This window comes from Hemitrygon akajei, chromosome 10 (genome assembly GCF_048418815.1).
Source record: "Hemitrygon akajei chromosome 10, sHemAka1.3, whole genome shotgun sequence".
Taxonomy (NCBI): domain Eukaryota; kingdom Metazoa; phylum Chordata; class Chondrichthyes; order Myliobatiformes; family Dasyatidae; genus Hemitrygon; species Hemitrygon akajei.
The window spans coordinates 144,468,624-144,490,587 of NC_133133.1; the positions used below are offsets into that span (position 1 = coordinate 144,468,624).

General features: G+C 39.9%; 1 protein-coding gene across 1 annotated transcript in view; it reads right to left on the reverse strand.

The window, feature by feature from the left end:
* Window positions 1-21,964, reverse strand: part of atxn10 (ataxin 10) — a 195,290-nt gene that overhangs the window by 18,072 nt on the left and 155,254 nt on the right. Inside the window, exon 10 of the mRNA XM_073059230.1 lies at window positions 2,939-3,002. Within this exon, the coding sequence (XP_072915331.1) occupies window positions 2,939-3,002 (64 nt within the window). The remainder of the gene's footprint in view (window positions 1-2,938; window positions 3,003-21,964) is intronic.

Here is a 21,964-nt window from a genome sequence, read left to right on the forward strand (position 1 = left end):
AGTTTTAAGTTCCTTGGCATCCACATCACTGAGGACCTCACGTGTTCTGTACACACCGGCTGTGTGTCGAAAAAGGCACATCACCACCTCTTTCACCTTAGACTGTTGAGGAAGTTTGGTATGGGCCCCCAGGTCCTAAGAACTTTCTCCAGGGGTACAATTGAGAGCATCCTGACTGGATGCATCACTGCCTGGTATGGGAACTGTATCTCCCTTAATCACAGGATTCTGCAGAGTAGTGCAGACAGCCCAGCGCATCTGTAGTTGTGAACTTCCCATGATTCAGAACATTTACAAAGACAGGTGTGAGAAAAGGGCCTGAAGTATCATTGGGGACCCGAGTCAACCCAACCACAATCTATTCCAGCTGCTACCATCTGGGAACTTGTACCAGATTTTAATTCTTATCCTCTTACCATTTAGCAGTATGTCCAGGTAAGGTCCACAGAACAGTATGGCAGTGATCAAGGGCAGCAGATCCTAGATCCTGATTGTTTTTTCTCTTTGATCCAAGAATAATCTAGTCAAATATTATACTATATGTTAAGATGTGCTCAAATTTTACTTCAACAGACTGAGTTGATGCTGACCATGGAAACATTCAGAGTATTTATTCAACTTTTGTCATTACTTAATGAAGGTAAGTGGCAAAACATTTTTAATCAGTGGCTACACTGAAAAAAATTTGAATCATAAAGCAATTTATCATCATTTAATATTCTCAGTATCAATTTAGTTTGGTCTATATGCAATTTATCCTTTGTTTTCAGTTCCTCTGATCTTGAAATACTCTGTGACTAATTGGATTGCCCCTATCTCAAACCAAAAGCAATACAGCTGCCTGCAAACAGTTACCTAGGTATCACAGGCGAGATATAGTCGAACCATACCTCTTCCAATTTAACAACACAATCAAACCTCAGAACAGAGGACATTAACAAAATAAACCTCAATATTGTACCATTTTCTCACCCCCTGCAAACCATTTAAATGTTGTCCACCCAATTAAAGAGGACAACAAAGAATCATTACATATTTCAATAATCACTACATTAAAAAACTCTATTCCTTTCATTGCCCAAGTATTTTCTTTGCTAAACCTCAAAATAAAATGAAACCTTTAATACTTGTTTTCAGACATCTCTATTTAGCTCTTTATTTTCTTTAAACTAAATTATACCTCTTGGCCAGCAATGTCCTGGCCTTTAATTAAACTTTGATTCACAACAATTCTTTCTCCTTAACCCCTAACTTTATCCCTGAGGCACTCTTAGGCACTTCACACAATGGAGATAACTGCAGTGAATTGACAAGCTCACAGATAATCAAATGGCCGAAGAAGAGCTTTGAGATCAGTTCACTCCCTTTCTTCAGACAAACTGATTTACGTGAACTTTAGTGTGAGATCCATTAGGTGAAGGAACTGGTAAAGAAGGTTTGGGGGGGTGGGGGCGGGGGGAAGGAGGGTATCAGTAATAAGTCATGTACAAATAAAAGGAAGATTTTCACCATTCCATTCCTTTTCTCTTGGTGATGCTCTTTCATGGTCTTTCAACTTCACATGAAAACATATTTAAGGTAAAGATGCACAAGATGCTTGAAAAGTAGAACCCAAAAGTGCAATACAGCAAATGCAGGAAACCTGAAATACTAATACTGAAAATGCTGAAGTAAAACCACAGAGCAAATAGTACCTGTAGAGACCAAAGCAAGGCTGACATCCTTATTCTTTTGTCAGTAATAAGGCTTGCTGAGTATTTGCAGAATTTTCTTCTTTTTTAAATTTTATTCTTAGGATTTAGTGGAGAAATTCAAAGATCCAGTAAAAATGGAACTTTGAGGAGGGTAAACAGGTTAAATCAATGAGTTGAAAAACAAACCCAATGAACAAATTAAAACACATAACTGGCAACACACACAAAATGCTGGAGGAACTCAGCAGGCTGGATTTCCAGCATCTGCAGATTTTCTCTTGTTTGTGGTTGGAAGACAAGTAACTGGCTTGTCCGGCTGAAGGGTCTCAGTCCGAAACGTCGACTGTACTCTTTTCCATTGATGCTGCCTGGCCTGCTGAGTTCCTCCAGCACGTTGCTCGGACTTCCTTCCAGCATCTGCAGATTTTCTCTTGTAACTGGCTTGTCTATCTGGTGTCAGAATAAAGATATCTCCACAAGGCTGCAAAGTGGAAAAGGATACAATAACTTTGGTCTATGCAGGAGCAATAACATTGGCAAAATCAGGTATGTGGTTCATTGAAGGTCTTGAAAGTAGGTTTCAAAACAACATTACTAATTGGCTGGCCCAGGGATCAGTACTGGAGCAGCAATTTAAAGGTCTGGGATGCAATATATCCAAATTTACTCAAATGTAGAAAGTGAGCAAAAGCTTTTGATAGATTGAATAGGTGGGCATAATGTTAGTATAATATGAAGACTTATAACATTATTCACTTTGGCAAGAATAGTAGAAAGAATATTTCTGAAATCAAGCAGTTTTTAAATGATGACACTCAGGAGAATTAAAGATCAAGGCAAAAGATTTCCTCCAAAGTGGAGCTCCAAGATCTCTAAGTTAGTCAAATCAAAGACAAAATACACTGGTAAAAACCTTTTTCTAGGAATAAAGCAGACTTGCTTTGGAAACTTTGGCATACGCTACTCCATTTAACTTTGCATCCTAAACCCGGATCACAAACACCAAATGCTCCCAAGAGGACAGAAAATGCAGGCATCCACATCTTTGGCAATCACCAATTTCACTAAAATGCTGATCCATCAATACCAAGAAACAACACTTCTTAATATTGTGTAGACATGCAGTATATAAAGTTGCTGGCATTATATTTCACAACCATTTATCTTGGTTAAGTGTTATCAGGTGATGCAAAAGGCCTTTTTACAGAAAACCAACATAGTAGATACTTTGGAAAAAAGGATACAAGGGTTATTATCATCAATGCTGCAGTTGTCCAGGATGAGTGGAATGCCTCCCAAATGACGAACCTGTACAGAATATAAAAAAAAGTACTTTTCAAATATAATTTTTCAGACATCATTTAGGGTGCCCATGATAATTAATGCACTCAGCAATATGTCAGGCCTTGTATAAATCTTCCATTCCCCCCCCCCTTCCTCAAAAGGGTGTGGAAATATTATTTCTAGGGTGAGTAAGTAGGCAGGTAACCTATTACCCCAGATCCCTGTCAGCTCTGCTTGGGGCCAGGGGCTTGTTGATCAAGTCTTGCTCTTTATACTCCCTCCCTCGCAGGAATGACAGCCCATCACATTGACACTTCAACACCAATTGCACAGACTTGTACAGAAAAAAATCCCACTCCATTCTCCTTATTGACCTGGGGGCTAGGAAGCAACTGCTCCACTATGCACTTCAGTCAAAATTGGCAGTTGACTAAATGAGGCGAACAGATACAAATTTATGCCACACATCAGCATGTCCGTGCAGCAAGTTGTTAAAGTTAACATTTTAAATGGCGGGAGGAAATATAACAAAAAGCTGTTCTTTTCAGGTTCAAAGTAATTTCATTCGAAACAAATGTAAATAGTGAATTTTCAGAGGGGAGATTCCAGCTTAAAAACTTTAGGTTGAAATCTTAATGCACAAGCTCAAAATAATATTCGTGCAAAATTCTCTTCAGAAATTTTGTAACTTTGTTATTTAAATAGTTGTGCTTAAATCTCAGGTACAAATCACTGACTGCAGCACCACAATCACATTAATCTAGAGATGCCATTTGTTATTAAAACAGGACTGTGAGCCTAACCATGCCTTGAAGGAGAATTTTACGTAAAGCATAATTATGACCTGTGTTATTAATCATCTGCTGTCTGCTTCATACACAGTGGCTAAGTTTGAATGAAGTCTCAACATGAAGTTGCAAGTCACTACACCTATGGACTTTGACATTGTCTGCAAAAACAGTTTGAGAGTGATGAAACATAGTACATTAGCAAAAAGGTTAATCAAAATAAAAATACAGCTGCAAATAAATGGCAAGCTCGCGCAGGATAGATTGGTTTAATCTAGATTCTTTTTCCTCCCATTAAAACAGAGTAATGTGAAAGTTGTTGCCCAAGTAAACATCAGATTGGCACTGTACAGAGCAGAAAGGAAAGTGGTGCAAGCTGAATCACCTCTCCTGCTGAGTTCCTGACCTTATCTGTGCTGCACAGGGTGGCACCAAGAGGAGGTCAGCATTACTCTGTGGGGGGAAGGAATTATCACAGAAGCAGTCACCTATGATGGCCAGCCAAGCATTACTGTTGCCTGCGACCAGTCTGATCACCCAGAATTCCTCATCTTAAATGTGTGCTGTTGAAAGGTGTGTTTGGCAAGGAACAAAAGTGAAAAAAAGGACTGGATCTACTCTATTTTGTGTAAGAGAATCTGTATTTAAAATAACGTCAGAATAATCCCTTACTTATGACATTTAACATCAATGAGGCCCCATTTAATATGAGAATTTATCCATAATCAAGGACAAGTAAAATCATGTTTTTGATTTTTGATAAAGTCAGTTTTGCTGGCTGCAATCATTTTAGTAAAAGTCAGATAACTATTCATGAAATAAAAGTATAATCAGATATCTAATTTGTTTTGAAACATGTGCAACAATAAAACCCATTGCACAGGTCACAACTACAGCATACAATAATTGGAGCGCAATTATCAGTATTTTCTGTCAGATAACATAGAGAGGCTGATGCACCTTTTATAGAGAAATAATTTTAGTGCTTAAATTATTTAAAATTGTTGGTGCCAATTTAAAAAGATAAGAATTGTATCTCAACACTTTCCAAAAACTCTTCTCATAAACAATCTATTATTTTCTCAGGGGATACTCATGCGAGTGTCTTACTAATTCATTAAATTAATCCTAAATCACAGCATCACTTTTCACTACAACTTGTCTTCTCCCTGCTTATGTACAATGGACTACCTACTTTCCAACAGCTCACATATTACCCACAATATATTCTACCATGATAAGTACATTTATAAAATAGCTCTGAAAACCAACAATTCTCCCTAATTGCACACATCAGCAAATAATGCAAAAACAGTTCCCACTTCAAGGAAGCAAGCTGAGTATTATAGAGAGGTAGTAATGCATATAATTGAAGGAGACTTTGCCATAAAATTTGTGCATCAGGGATTTCTCTTTCTCATTTTACTCCTACTTTATAATGCACACTCTACATGTTAACCATCCAAGGACAATGCATGTAGCACCCCATAGCCACATCTCCAAACTTCATCAGCTAGTGCCACATTGTAACCTGGACCACATTACCTCAGACTGCAACCTCAAAGCCCAGATTTGCTTGAGATAGTACATCATGGCCATGTGAACTACCTTCAATAAAATATAAAATAAAATCACAGCTTTCTTCCACCTAACCAGTAAAAGTTCAACTCTCAGGAGTATGAGTAGAGATGGTCAAGCATCCAAGACATCAGCGATCACCAAAGTCAATTGTTAAAATTAACTGTTATTCAAATCATAACTGAACCGTTGAAACATAGGACTTTCTGTTGACATTTCCTGGTATAGCACTCCAGTTCTAACTCTGTCAGCTGTTACACATTGCTGATTGTTGGTAGTGGTTAGTTGAAGCCAGATGGTTACTGTCATCAAGAATGGTGGCAATAGTGTGGACAGAAGGTTCAAGTGAAAGGTCCTTTGACCAGTTGAACTTAGAGTTCAGCAGATTGGGGGAACAGGCCATGGAGCGCCTCCTGTTCTACTTCTAGCAACCCAGACAGTGGCAGGCTGGAGCTTTAGCCGATCAAAGCCACTGAAATGCAATAGAGGAGCACTCGCATTTTTTTTCAGCTAAGGATGTATCAACAACCTCCTCCAGAACAGTTCAAGCCTCATGATGGTCAACAGGATGCAGAGCTCTTGCTTTAGCTTAGTTCCATATCTGCCCATGCGTTTTCGACAGGAATCATTCATCTTGTTTTTGTGTGGTTAATTTCATACATATGTCAGTGATAATAGTCCTGATTCAGATTCTGAACAAAAATTCAAAAATACTGCAGATACAGGAAAATTATTATCTCTTTTTGCCAAGGAATACCTATAATGTCATTGGAATAAAGACAGCACAGAGTACTGGAATTATTTATGAACCTCATAATATATTACATATTCATGAAACCCATAATACAAAGATTCAATATAGTTTGATGATAGAACCTTAGATTAAGATAATCCCCACACTATCCCCAAGTGAAGTTGAGATATGAGCAGTGCTCTCCAAATACCTGTGAACTCAGAATTTTCATGAAAGACATGGAAAACAACCAAAAAAAAATGTCCATGTAGTTAGCAATCTCAAGACAAAGAAACAACTAATGTACATGGAGGAGTTGCATTGCTCAAATTGTGTCACTCCAAGATCCTTCTACTATGAGCAACAAGACAACTGTATTTCATAATGAGCCAGACTGATTTCACAAAATACACTGTGGCCACTTTATTAGATACAAGAGATAACTAATAAAGTGGCCACTGAGCATATGCTCGTATTCTTCCGTTTCTATAGCCCATCCATTTGATGTGTTGTGCGTTCAGAGATGCTATTCTGTACATCACTGCTGTAATAATGGTTTATGTCACCTTCCAGCCAGCTTGAACCAGCCTGGCCATTTTCTTCTGACCTCTCTCCTTAACAAGGCATTTTCATCCACAGAACTGCCGCTCACTGGATGTTTTTTTTTTGCACCATTCTCTGAAAACGCTAGAGATTGTTGAGCATGAAAACTCCAAGAGATCACAGTTTCTGAGATTCTCAAACCACCCCATTTGGCACCAGCAATCATTCCACAGTCAAAGTCACTAAGATCACATTTCTTTCCCATTCTGATGCTTGTTCTGAACAACAACTGAACCTCTTGACCATGTCTGCATGTTTTTATGCATTGAGTTGCTGGCACACGATTAGCTGATTAAATATTTGCGTTAATGAACAGGTGTACAGATGTACCTAATAAAGTGGCCACTGAGTGCATATCACAAGCTAAAATTTTATAATTTGTTGGCAAGCTTTAAGAATGCACAATATGCACCATTTTTGATAAGGGAGATTAAACACTGATGACACATAAAATATAATAAACTTAATTATAATTGGTGTTAAGAACATAAGGCAATTTTAAAATGGTCAGTATGAGGACTAGTTTCCAGGAACAGATGCAACAACTAAGTTCAAAACATTTAAATTACCTTGCTAAGGTTTTGCAACACATTATATTTAGAGTAATTACGTATTTCTTCCAACTCTATCTTAAGATCAAAAGATTAACCTCCAGCTCTCTGTCTACGTTTCACCTTGCCTAGATTTTCACCTCCCATTTCAAGATCTTTCAAAAATATATCAACTCATTGAGCCCACTGAAATCCGCAATTTCAGTTTTGACAACCTTTATGTAACCACCTTTGCTAATCTTTGTAATTGCCTATCAACACATTGGTGGATGGTAAGATCTGGTTTATCCCTGAGGTGACTACTCTCCATCTATTCTCAGGCTATCCATTAGGTCTTGTGTGGGTATTTAACAGGAAAGTCTCTAAGGGCCATCTCATTCCACTTCTTAATGACCACCCTTCCATTTGATTAAAAAGCACTTGTGCTTTTGTGAAAACAAGACAGACTGCAGATGCTGGAATTCTGGAGCAACACACAAAAAGCTGGAGGAACTTAGCAGGTCAGACAGCATCTATGGAAGTAAATGAATAGTTAATGTTTTAGGCTGAGACTCTTCATCAAAACCCAGAATATATGGTTAGGGTCTCGGCCCAAAACATCGACTGTTCATTTCCCTCCATAGATACTGAGTACCTCCAGCATTTTGTGTGCTTTTGTCAAATCCTCCAACTGAACATTCACCAATTTCATTCTGTATGCACTTTTTATCTTGAAGCACACATTTTCAATGTTGAGAGTAGCACTTGAAGATCAATGCAATTTTATTTCAGCTTAATTATGTTAACATGCAGATCAACTATGGTATGGTTCCCCTTACATTTAGCTCACTAATCTTCAGGCTATCTTTTGATTCTTCAGCTGAGGCTAGTGTTTTTCTACAGCTGGATTACTAAAGATGAGCATGAATGACTGGGATGATTAATTTTTCAATCTTCCTCTCCAGTGACAGATTGTTCTCTGTGTGTGGGAAAACAGGATGTTTCTTTTACCAATATAGCCTCATTGCTTTGCTTTTGCATTTTGACGGTTGCTAAGTGAAAGATACAGTGCATAAAAGCATGCTCATTTTTGAGGTCTTGCACTGACCCAGAGGTCAACTATTACAATCCTCTGTTGCAGTCTTATTTGTGTAATATTTACCAATCCCAGTTTGTCCCTGACATGGTAAAGAACAGTAAGCACACAAGCCCAGTTAGAAACAACATTTTCTTTGTTGAAGGTAACACATTGAAGACATTGAGAGGATTTCACTGAACCTTTCCCGCTATGGTCAAAGAAGCAGCTTCAAAACATCAATGCTAACAGATTCAATAAAACTGATGGACTTGAGATTCCATGGAGCTTCGGATTAGATCACCTATGCAAATTCAGTACTACTGATCAAGTTTAAGTTTTTGTTCTACCAATCTGACTCCATGTTATCCACGGGAGCCAATAAAGTCTCAGAGACAGAATGGCTATTTTTTGAAATATGAAAGCCTCCACTGCATCAGAGGCGTGGCATGCCAGTTCTCAAAAAGGCATTTCCAAAGTGCAGAAACAGACTTTCTTTCCAATTTGCTCAACTATTGCTCACAGAGAATATTTCAGGATCAAAGGCAGCACTTCATAAAACATTCTCCACCTTATCACAACTTATCCAGTCACTAGATACTCTTATTACTGGGCACCATATGTCAGTGTAAAACCACTGTAATCACTATATTGTAGCAATTGTGAATAAGGTTAGAGATTCGTGATATAACTTAGCCTAAATACCCTCACCCCTGGTAAAGTGAAAAAAGTTTCAGCCTGGAATGAACCCATGTCAAAGAATGATGTTTTGCTAGCTTGCCTTTACATGCTATTCCTCCACTTTCTTAACTTTCATGACAGAAATATTTTGAGTTTCAATGAGCTTTCATTTTTTAAATTCAGTTTCTACTTTGCTTTACACTGGAAGTCTTTCTGAAATTGACTGGCCTACCCCTAGCTTGTATATGTGCCCAGGAAGTTCAGAACTTACTACACATTCATTGGACGTGGTCCTAAAACAGAGTTCAGCATTATTCTGGGGCAGTAGTCACTCAGATCAATGCAAGAGGTTGGAACTGATTTCAATGGTAGATAGATAGATAGATAGATAGATAGATAGATAGATACTTTATTCATCCCCATGGGGAAATTCAACTTTTTTTCCAATGTCCCATACACTTGTTGTAGCAAAACTAATTACATACAATACTTAACTCAGTAAAAAATATGATATGCATCTAAATCACTATCTCAAAAAGCATTACTAATAGCTTTTTAAAAGTTCTTAAGTTGAATTGTAAAGCCTAATGGCATTGGGGAGTATTGACCTCTTCATCCTGTCTGAGGAGCATTGCATCGATAGTAACCTGTCGCTGAAACTGCTTCTCTGTCTCTGGATGGTGCTATGTAGAGGATGTTCAGAGTTTTCCATAATTGACCGTAGCCTACTCAGCGCCCTTCGCTCAGCTACCGATGTTAAACTCTCCAGTACTTTGCCCACGACAGAGCCCGCCTTCCTTACCAGCTTATTAAGACGTGAGGCGTCCCTCTTCTTAATGCTTCCTCCCCAACACGCCACCACAAAGAAGAGGGCGCTCTCCACAACTGACCTATAGAACATCTTCAGCATCTCACTACAGACATTGAATGACGCCAACCTTCTAAGGAAGTACAGTCGACTCTGTGCCTTCCTGCACAGAGTTGGCAGTCCAGTCTAGCTTCTCATCTAACTGTACTCCCAGATACTTGTAGGTCTTAACCTGCTCCACACATTCTCCATTAATGATCACTGGCTCCATATGAGGCCTAGATTGAAAGGCTACAGGGAAGTGGAATGCAAACACCGTTTTTCAAAGATATCCTGGCATAATTTATTGCTTTTAGCAATTTGTAAATTAGTAATTTATGGTTTTCATTCATTTTTACATTCAAATTTTAAAACTTATAGATGAAATATGCTTTTAAATATTTGTCATTAAGAAACATTTAAAAACCACCAAAGCACTGACAGCTGTTAAAAGCTGTGGGTGTAACTTTACTAGCGGTCCAACATTTCAGTTTCAGAACAGAGCTCCTTCAGTGCATTGTTCAAGGATCTTCCATTGCTTGTGATCTCTGTGGTCCCGGATGCTTGTAGCTTCTGCATCAGATAAAAGCTGGCCCAATGTTCATGTTATAATGTTAGTGCATTCTCCCCATTTCTCTCTGCAGTTTAAATTAGGTTTCACTGGTCTCAGCAGCTTGCCCCTTTTCATTTCTGATATTTTTGCAAAGCAAATTCGTCTCAGCTTCCCTCAGGATCCCAGTGCTCAGAAAGAACAGGCCGACAACAGTGGTTGTTTGTTAGTAGAAGAAACATTATTTTAGCCTTCTAAATATGACCAAACTTATTGTAGCTTTTTACCTTCCTTCCATTTTTACCATGTATTTTCTTACTAAAACAATAGAAACCCTTTATTTTAGCAGCAATATAAATGAACATGGTTTTGTGACAGTTTCCTTATAGCAACAGGTGATCTTATAAATAAAAGATTTAACATTTACACCTTCTATGAGCTTGGAATGTCCTGAAGTGGTTGACAACCAATGAATTATTACTGAAATGTGGTCACATTTGTAATTTAAATAGTTTCATAGTACAATGACCAATACTCTAATCCCTCAAAAATATCATATTTAGGAGTGTTAATCTGGAGAAAGACGGGGTATTTAAAAAAATTAAGCTACAATACAACGAAGTATTTACCCTTTGATGATTATGTGTTCGGCTTGGTGGTCAGTTTTAGTGCACTACGTAGCTGCCTGTGGGGGTATATTCAATGCACAATCAAACACAGATAGTGCTGGGGGTGGGGGGGGGGGGAAGAGTTCTTCACCCTAACAAAAGTCAGTAAATAATTTATCAATATAAACATGCCACTCATTGTTTTCACAAGGCAGCAGCTGTCAGTGGCGTACTGCCCCCAAGTGAGAAGCTTAACAAACCAGTCATTGCAGATGTACTATAGAGCGACATGGCACCTGAACATTCCCACCCCCTGACCCACACCCTGCAGATACACACGCAATCACAAGCAATGAATTCCGTTAACTGCTACTTACGCATTTTCAATTAATTGTTCAAAGCTACTGGGATAATCAGCCTCTTCTAACTAATGATAAAAGGGATGGACGGTTCAATCATCTGCACTTTGGGAGGTGTCACAGCAAAAGTAGTTACACAGAATTTAGAGGACTTGTTGGTAATTAAACTTAATATGAGACTCTTGCCGCCTGACTTCATATAATACCATAAGCAAATATTATTTCCGTATTAGTAAATTCCACAATCTAACCCCTCTTTAAGTAAAGATATTTCTCCCAAATTCTTACTTATAACTCCAGTTATAGAACTATTGCTGGAGATAAAGTGTTACCTCCCAGAGCAACACACAAAAAATGCTGGAGGAATTCAGCAGGCCAGGGAGCATTTATGGAAAAGACATTTTGGGCCAAGACCCTTCATCAGGACTGTGTGTTGCTTTGGATTTCCAACATCTGCAGATTTTCTTGTGTTTGTGACCTCCCAAAGGTCACCATGGCAATTCCAATCTTAACTCCAGTACCAAATTTGCAACAAATAAGATTAAAAAATGATGCATGGTGTGTTTCTTTTGAGTCAGAGTCATACAGCCCTTTGCCTCACTATTTTCATACTTATCACCGTGTACTCTCTATATTTGTCCAATTTACCAGCATTCTGTCAAAGCCTACAATGCCTTGACACTTAATAATAAACATCGTGTTGGTACCCGCCTGCACCACCTCCTCTGGCAGTGCATTCCAGATTGCAACCACTCACTGGGTGAAACAAAGTCTTCCTCAGATCTCGTCTAAACTTCTTACTCTTCACATTAAACCTCTGCCACTGCGTTTGGCACTCACTCTCTATCTAGAGAAGGCCACACTGCTGTGTCGAGTTCTCACTCTCTACAGAAGGCCTGTGTTCCAGCAGTCACTCTCCTCGATGCTGAGGGAGGATGTTATCAAAATTTGAAGATTTATGGGATTATTGGTGTTGACTTGAGTTCATATTGGTCTCCTTCAGTTTTCTGTATTTTCTTTCTTGTTGCCAATTGGCATGTTGGGGATTGGGATTTGATGTTATTGTTGTTGTTGTTTATTTTGCTGTGGATGATACGTTAGTTTTTTTTGTGAGGGAGGTGTATCCAGAGATACCGGCCACGTGACAGATGCACTGCCACCTGGCTGGTCGGAGGACACACCGCATGCCAATCAACATTTGGTGCACTGCCACCTGGCTGGTCGGAGGACACACCACATGCCAATCAACATTTGGTCCCTTCCAACTAATCAATGCACACCTAAATTATTGGTCACCTTAACTGGATTACCTCGCCCAGCCCCATGCTATAAAAGGTGAGACTTGTCTCTGGATTGGTCTCTCTTACAGACCACCTCATTGGAGGTAAGTGCATTGATTTATGCTTGAGAAGGTCTATCGTTGGTCCTGGTAAGGGAGCCGCAGCTATCCAAGGTCAAGGGGGATAGCTGTTGTAGTGCTTTTCCCTTGTTCTTTGTTTGTGTAACCGTACCCTGTCCCCACACCACTTCCTGTGTATTGTAGTTGCTTGTGTTGACCCGACTTACCCTTTAATAATAAATTCCTTACTATTAAAACTGTGTGTGTCCAGGCCTCTACTGTTGAGACTCAAAGAACCAGTTATTTCCATCACAACAGGAGGGTGTTGGAGAATTGGGGTTTGATGTTCTAGCTGCTGTTTGTGAGTTTCTATTTCTTTTTCTGCTTTGTGTAGGGGTGTTGATGTATTTTCTTTCAATGACTCCATGGTTTTTCTGATCCATGGCTATCGGGAAAAAATGAATCTCAGAGTTGTATTCTGCATACATACTTTGATAATAAAAACAACCTTTGAACCTTTTTGCCCTCTGATCCTAGACACCTGTGCCATTGAGTAAAATTTCTTACTATTAAATCTATGGATCTCAGAATTCTGTTAACCATTATCTGGTCCCCCACTCAGCTTTCACTGCTTCAAGGAAAAAAATAGTATTCCAGGATTACACCAAAGTCCTCTTGTACTTACATATTTGTAAAAAGATTTATTTTCAATTGCTTCATTCTTTTTCTTCCATAGGAAAATAACAAAGCTGCAGTTCCAGTGAAACAAATATTTTTCTAATGTTATCTGTTACATACAGCACAAATTAAATTATCTGATGTCCAAAAGTCTTATGACCTTGTGTATAAACAGAAATCAACATAAATACAAAAAAAGAACTTCTCTGAAACTGCTTTATGTCTACTTACTTCAAAAATTTCCTTGCCTCTGAATCCACAATTAAGATGGATTACTCCTCTCTCCCTTCCCTCTACTCTCACCAACATCTTGAACCACCTCCCCCGCCAATCCTATGAGTTCTTGTTAGTCCAAAGGTTTCACTTTAAAAATATTTGCTGCAAGAGATCATAAGCCATCTTGATATTTCTTAAACAAGTCCATGCATTTCATACTTTAAGGCAATGTCTACACTTCAAAAAAGTACTTCATTAGCTGTAAACAAACTAGAAACTTCTGAAGACATTAAATGTGTTATTTAAATGCAATTTCAATTTTTTTTCTTTATTTATTAAAGATGATTTAAAGATTAACTTTATTTGTCATATATATATATATATATATATATATATATATATATCCAAACATACAGTGAAGTGTGTGGTCTGCGTCAAATCAAATCAACAAGGTTTGTGCTCAGGACAACCCGCATGTATGGTCATGCTTCTAGTACCAACGTAGCATGCCCACAATTTACTAATCCTAACCCTAGGTCTTTGGAAAATGTGAGGATACCAGAGCGCTCAGAGGAAACCCATGCACTCAGTGAGAGTGCACAAAAGGGACAAAAGCTGAAGGTTCACAAGTCAAGATCTTCTAGACCTCATTAGATTACAGGATGGTCATGGCAATTAATTATCAAGGATAGAGAAACCAAATGCTAGCACAATTATGAGCCCAACAAAGCTTGGACTTAAGAGAAGGGCATCTCTGATAAATTTAGGTGAAATTTGGAGATGGCCACTAAGACACTGAATAGACTTAAATGAAAAACAGATGTCATCCATATGGCACTTATATGACATCCAGAAAAGAGCTGCATTCAAGATCATAAGCATAGCTGTGCCTTGGATCCTTGACTTCATCACCAGGAGAACAAAGTCTGTGGAGAACGGAAATAACATCTCCTCTTCGCTGATAATCAACGCTGGCACACCTCAAGGAGGTGTGCTTCGCCCACTGCTCTATTCTCTCTACACCCATTTTGCGTGGCAAGGGACAGCTCGAATGCTATCTATAAGCTTACCGACGACACAACTATAGTTGGCAGAATTTCAGACAGTGACAAGGAGGCATACAGAAGTGAGAAAGGTCAGCTGGTTAAGTGGTATTGCAGCAACAACCTTGCATTCAACATCAGTAAGAACAAGGAATTGATTATGAACTTCAGGAAGGGGAAGTTGAGAGAACACATGCCAGTCTTCATCGAGGGATCAGCCGTGGAAAGGATGAGCAGCTTCAAGTTCTTAGGTGTCAACATCTCTAAGGATCTATCCTGGGCCCAATATTTTGATGCAATTACAAAGGTGGCATGGCAGCGGCTTTATATCATTTGGAATTTGAGAACACTTGGTATATCACCAAAGGCACTGGCAAATTTCTAAAGATGCACCATGGAGAGCATTGTAACTGGTTGCTTCACCATCTGGTATGGAGAGCCACTGCACATGATTGTAAAAAAACTGCAGGAAGTTGAAAAATCAGCCAGCTCCATTGGGGCAAAAAGGTGGCATCCATCATTGAGAACCCTCTTCACCCAGGAGATGCCCTCTGCTCATTGCTATCGTCAAGGAGGTACAGGAGCCTGAAGGCACACACTCAACGTTTGCCGTCAGATTTCTGAATGGACAATGAACCCACGAACACTACTTCAGTATTCTTCCCTCCTTTTTGCACTACTGATTAAATTTTATGTTCTTTATATACTGTACTTATTGTAATTTATAGTTTTTATTATTATATATTGCAATGTACTGCTGCCGCAAAACAACAAATTCCACAAAATATGTTAGTGATATTACACCTGATTCAAATCGATTTATTCATCCATATAACTAAGTCACTAAGCCAGTCACCAGGTTTAAAATGTAATCAATAAACTGAAAGGAATATTCCCTTCCCATCAAGGGGGTTAGAGTACAAAAGTGCAGATGTGAAGTTTTAGTTGTACAAAACCTGGGACAGATTGTGTCTAAATGCCTGGTGTAAGGAATCATGTATTAGGAAAGCTATATTGGCCACAAAGAGAGTTAAAGCCTGTTCATCAAACTTTACAAGATCTTTAAGATTTCACCTATGACAACATGGATCTGTATTTCAACTGGGTCTTAATCAAGTATTTAATATTAAGAAGGTATTTGGTAGATGGGAAAAAAATCCAGAACTTGCAGCCTATTTTAAGATTACATGATTAGAGAAACATTGGGATATATCCTTTTCCTTCCAAAATGGCATTGAAAGTGTTGAATTCCATTCCCTAAAATACTAATGGATACACTTCAATTAAATTTAAAATGAAGGTAGTCTTTTGTTCAATCAGGTTTACAAAGGACCTAGAATAAATGCAAATTACAGGTGCGAATGCAAACCACAATCTAAATGAATAATTACATAAACTTGAAAGGCTGAATAACCTGCTCCTTTTCCCGCGTCCTACATATAGATGGTTTGAAGTGCATTCAACTCCACACCTTTACAGAGTAGAGACAGCCAATCCTTGCAACAATCTAGAACAAGCTAAATAAAAAAAAGCAGACAAGTACACATTTATTGTTATCTGCCCCTGGGCGACGAATGCCAAGTATGTCAGGTATGCATTATTGAATTTGAGAATGTACTGCAAAGAACATAATAAAGTGTAGTTTACTGATGCTGGGCTCCAGTATGGCTTCAAGAATAGTAATGGGTTGAATGCTCAAACCACAATTGTGCAGTTACATTCCAGAAATCAAATATGTCATTTACATGGCTGCATAACTATAGATCATTGTTCTGCACAAGCCCTATATCCATTTACATCTCATAATTAAACAGTCATGGTATCAAATGTGGAATATAATGCAAATAAATCACAGGAAACAACCATATTGCTTAACAAATTACTACTCTCCTCATTCAGAAAACTTTTTCAAATTCCTTCATTACTTCTCCCCAACATCCACTATACACCTAAGCCCCAGTATTACCTAAACATATGCACATAACAGGGTGGGGTGGTGGTTTTCTACCTGGCCTCTCCTGATCTATCCATAAATGCCTCAGATGCTTCACTATTAACTGAAAGTCATAAGCAAGAGATGTGATTCCATAAATGTTTTTGCAGCAGGGTGCCAAAAGGTCCATGTTGTTGCTTTTGAAACCAATGGGAAAAACATGGCTGAAGAAATGAATATATCCTGATTTCGTGCTGACTGATGTATACACTTTCATAACCTATGTACTTTGCTGAACAGGATCTGTATTCCAACCAACAGGATTAGGCTCAGGAAAGACAAAGTCATAAAAAAAGACTGAAAGAAAGAATTTTGGTATATCACACCTTAAAGTGTCTGCAGGATAAACAATACCTTTCATAACCAATTACACATGAAGCACATGTGTAAAAGAAGCTTAAGTCATCTGAACTACCCATCAATTATGATTTACTAGTTAATCTCTTACTGTGATAATTTCTGAATGTGTATTGATAAAATATCTGGAGCCTATTCTAATTTTCAAAAATATTCATTGACTTTTTCACACCCCATTCCAGGTAGACTGAGTCTTAATTAATTGCCTCATCTGCTGCTTGTGTCTCAATGTTCTGAGCACTTCATTTCACATTGTCTTAATGAGATTTTCAACCCACTTAAGCTTGACAGAATTTCATCACTGAACTTCCCACCCAAGTTATCAACACAAGAGCACTGCTCCCTCTAACTTGTAATGACCAGTGTGCGCAAAAATCTTGCGCTGTGCAACTTTTTGCCCAGTGACAACAACGTGTGTACACAGAATAATTTCTTCAATAACAACAGTATAAATGGGCTGTTCTAAAATCTGCAGACAAATCATCACAAACTCCATGTTGTCAACACCGTCTGCATCAGAAATCAGAAAAGGAAAAGTATTTGTGTATGATTGTGAAATATTCTTAATACATCAATGAGGTAGAGGGTGACAACCTTTTGTGCGCAGTTTAAATTCCTTTGTGCGTTAGTAGCAGAAGATTTGTGTACGTGCACACCTTAGAGAGAACATTACACAAGAGGAATTTAGCAAATCAGTTCTCCAAACAATGATTTGCTGCTGCTCCACTGTGAAGACTCTTCAAGGGATGCCTCCCCTGAAGAAATTTAAATTTTCTCTTTGAAGGAAGTTCAGTGAGGCCCTTTCACTGCTCCCCCTCTGTGATATCTGCTGTCCTCTGACTCTTTGCAGATTCTTTCCTCTCTAGCCCTTTATCTTTCCTACCCATCTGGCTTCATCTATCACCTTCTAGCTATCCTCCTTCTTCTTCCCCCAGCTTTTTATTCTCGTATCTTCCCCCTTCCTTTCCAGTCCTAAAGAAGTGCCTCGGCCCAAAACATTATCTCTTTATTCACTTCCACAGATGCTGCCTGACTTGTTGAGTTCCTCCAGCATTTTGTGTCTGTTGCTGTGGATTTCCAGCAACTGCAGGATTTCCTGTGTTTATGTTTACTTATTACCGGAAACAGTAATTCAGAAAGAGCTGATTGATAACTGCCCTGGTACTTTATGATCTTACCAACTTAGAGGAGTACATGGCATCAGTGACTAGCTACATCAGCAAGTGTATTGATGATGTCACTGTGTCCAAGACCATCACTACACGCGCTAACCAGAAGCCATGGAAGACAGCGGAGGTGCGTGGCTGCTGAGGACCCGTGACTCTGCCTTCAGAGCAGGCGACAAGGCAGCCTTAACAACAACAAAGGCCAAGCTGTCCTGGGTCATCAGAGAGGCAAAGCATGCACACGCCCAGCGAATCCACAGCCACTTCCAGGACAGCGGCGACACATGGTGTATGTGGAAGAGCATTCAGGACATCACCAACTACAAGACAACATCACCTGAATGTGCGGGTGATGCCTCCCTCCCAGATGCGCTGAATAACTTCTATGCCCGTTTTGAGGCAGAAAATGACGTGACGGCGAGGAAGTCCACCCCTCCTGTGAATGACCAGGGGCCCCCCAGGGCTATGTGCTCAGTCCACTGCTGTTCACTCTGCTGACCCACGACTGTGCTGCAACACACAGCTCGAACCACATCATCAAGTTTACCGACGACACGACCGTGGTGGGTCTTATTAGCAAGAACAATGAGTCAGCTTACAGAGAGGAGGTGCAGAGCCAACAACCTGTCTCTGAATGTGAACAAAACAAAAGAGATGGTTGTTGACTTCAGGAGGGCACAGAGGGACCACTCCCTACTGAACATTGACGGCTCCTCGGTAGAGATCGTTAAGGGAACCAAATTACTTGGTGTTCACCTGGCGGAGAATCTCACCTGGTCTCTCAACACCAGTTCCATAGCAAAGAAAGCCCAGGAGTGTCTCTACTTTCTGTGAAGGCTGAGGAAAGTTCACCTCCCACTCCCCATCCTCATCACATTCTACAGGAGTTGTATTGAGAGCATCCTGAGCAGCTGCATCACTGCCTAGTTCGGAAATTGCACCATCTCGGATTGCAAGACTCTGCAGCGGATAGTGAGTTCAGCTGAGAAGATCATTGGGGTCTCTCTTCCCGCCATTACAGACATTTACACTACACGCTGCATCCGCAAAGCAAACAGCATTATGAAGGACCCCACGCACCCCTCATACAAACTCTTCTCCCTCCTGCCATCTGGAAAAAGGCACTGAAGCATTTGGACTCTCACGAGCAGACAATGTAACAGTTTCTTCCCCCAAGCCATCAGACTCCTCAATACCCAGAGCCTGGACTGACACCAACTTACTGCCCTCTACTGTGCCTATTGTCTTGTTTATTATTTATTGTAATGCCTGCACTGTTTTGTGCACTTTATGCAGTCCTGCATAGGTCTGTAGTCTAGTGTAGTTTTTTTTCCTGTGTTGTTTTTACGTAGTTCAGTCTAGTTTTTGCACTGTTTCATGTAGCACCATGGTCCTGAAAAATGTTGTCTCGTTTTTACTGTGTACTGTACCAGCAGTTATGGTCACAATGACAATAAAAAGTGACTTGACCTAACTTGATCTTCTTGCAGAAACTGTTGGAAGGAGGTCAGGGTATAGAAGGTGGTCCTCTTTTCAAGAAACCAGTTCCAATAACAGCAGAAGTGGATTTAAAAAATGTTATTTGGACATAGTATGAAAGCTTGGTGCTTTTGCTTTGGACTTCCTCCCTGTAGTCAGAAGGCATGGCACTGGTAACACTTGGACTAGCTGTTAGTGATAAATGTTGACTTATTCTTTCAAATTTGCTGTGACTTAGACTGTAAGACATAGGAGCAGAAATAGGCCATCCAACCCATTGAGTCTGCTCCACCTTTCCATCATGGCTGATTTATTAACCCTCTCAATCCCATTCTCCTGCCTTCTCCCTGTAACTTTTGAAGCCCTTACTAATCAAGAACCTAACAACCTCTGTTTTAAATATACCCAATGACTTGGTCTCCACAACTGTCTATGGCATTGAATTCCACAGATTCATTACCTTTTTATTAAAGAAATCCCTCCTTATCTCTATTCCGAGGCTGTGCCCTCTCCTCCTAGACTCATCCTCCCCACATCCACTTTATCCACACCTTTCAATATTCGATAGGTTTCAATGAGATCTACTCTCATTCTTCTAAACGCCAGTGAGTACAGGCCCAGAGCAATCAAATGCTCCTCTTATGTTAATCCTTTCATTTTCATGAACCTCCTCTGTACCCTCCCCAATGTCAGCACATCTTCTCTTAGAAAACGGGCTCAAAGCTGCTCACAGTACTCCAAGTGCGGTCTGACCAATGCCTTATAAAGACTCAGCTTTACATCCTTGCCCTTATTTTCCAGTCCTCTCAAAATGAATGCTAACATTGCATTTGCTTTCCTAACCACCTACTCAATCTGCAAGCTAACTGAAACATGCAAAATAATCTTGTTGTCCATCAGTTGTGCAAACTTTTGAGTTTTGTTAGAGAAAAGTATGTAGGATACCAGGAATTTAAAGTCCCCATGCTCATTCTCGAATACTTATTGCCACTACATAATCTAAGCATTATGCCACCACTGTGAAAAATTAGTCTTACCAAATTCATTGCCTGTGGAGATACAATTCTGGGCAAAAGTCTTAGGCACATATATATAGGTAGACCTTTGCACAGCACTGTATTTGTCAACTGGAGCACACAGTGAGTTTGTAAATCTGGTGGGAGCAAAGGATGTTGCTTCTGTCAAGATGGCGACTGTGTACAACGCTCCTTCGGTCAACATCTTCTGGATAGATCGTGAAACTATATATTTCACTTCTTTTATGCTTCTTACGTTTGTTTTTCATCTTGGATGTGATCCAGTTGGAGCCTATGGTTTGCTGTTGGGAGATCGTTTGGGTGCTCCAGCGCTCTGCAGTTTCCAAGAGGATTCTGGGAGGCAGAGGGAGTGTGCGCAAACCTCATGCCAAGTGGGCTGCAAGCGAGCTGATGCTTGACTCCATTTCACCGAACTTCCAATGTGTGCTGATTAAAATAACGAGGGAGGTGAATGTGGAAGTTTGGGTATCATTTGGGTGCTTCAGTGCTCTGTAGTCTCCGAGAGGATTCCGGGAGACAAACGCAGTGCTGGAACCTCATGGTGTGAAGACTGCGGGATGGGGCTCCAGCTGATGTTTGACTCCATTTTGCCAATTGAAGCTTGCAATGTGCACCAATTAAAACAAGCAATATAAATCAGCCTTGGGTATATTTAGCATTGCAACATTGAGGCGAATGTGGAAGGTGAGCACCAGCTGCCTGCGGATATGGACTTAGACTATAGTCTTTTATCAGTCTGATAGTTTTTTTATATATATTGTGTGTTTTTTCACCCGATCTTTCTCATTTTTTTTGTGCAGGGGAGGGGGGTTTGGGGGTTCAAGGTGCTTGTTCCACTTCGGTTTTTTTTTTGTGTGGGTAGAGGGATCTGAGGTTGATGAGCCAGTTCTGCTTGTGTTTGTTTTTTTTGTATGGGGGTAGGTGGGTTTAGAGGCTGATGATCATGCTGCTGTTTTCTTTCTTGGTTTCATGGCTATCTGGAGAAGAAGAATTTCAGAGTTGTATACTTTGATAATAAATGAACTTTTGAATTTTTTTTTGCAGATGGCAAAGGTGGAGCACCGTGGGGGCGGGGGGGGGGGGGGGGGACTGGTGGCAGCGAAGGAGTGCTGGGGCAGGGAGAGGTGCGGCACAGACACACCCAACCCTGAGACACCAAGCAAGATCATTTGATTCCAAACAACAGGTTTATTGATCAGTAAAGAAGGTCTCTCTGGTGTTTCTTGCTCCCTCCCCTCACCCTTCTATTCCAAACCATAATTCCCCTCTCCCTTCCTCCTTTCCACTCTCAGTCCACAACAGAGACCCATATCCAAATCGGGTTTA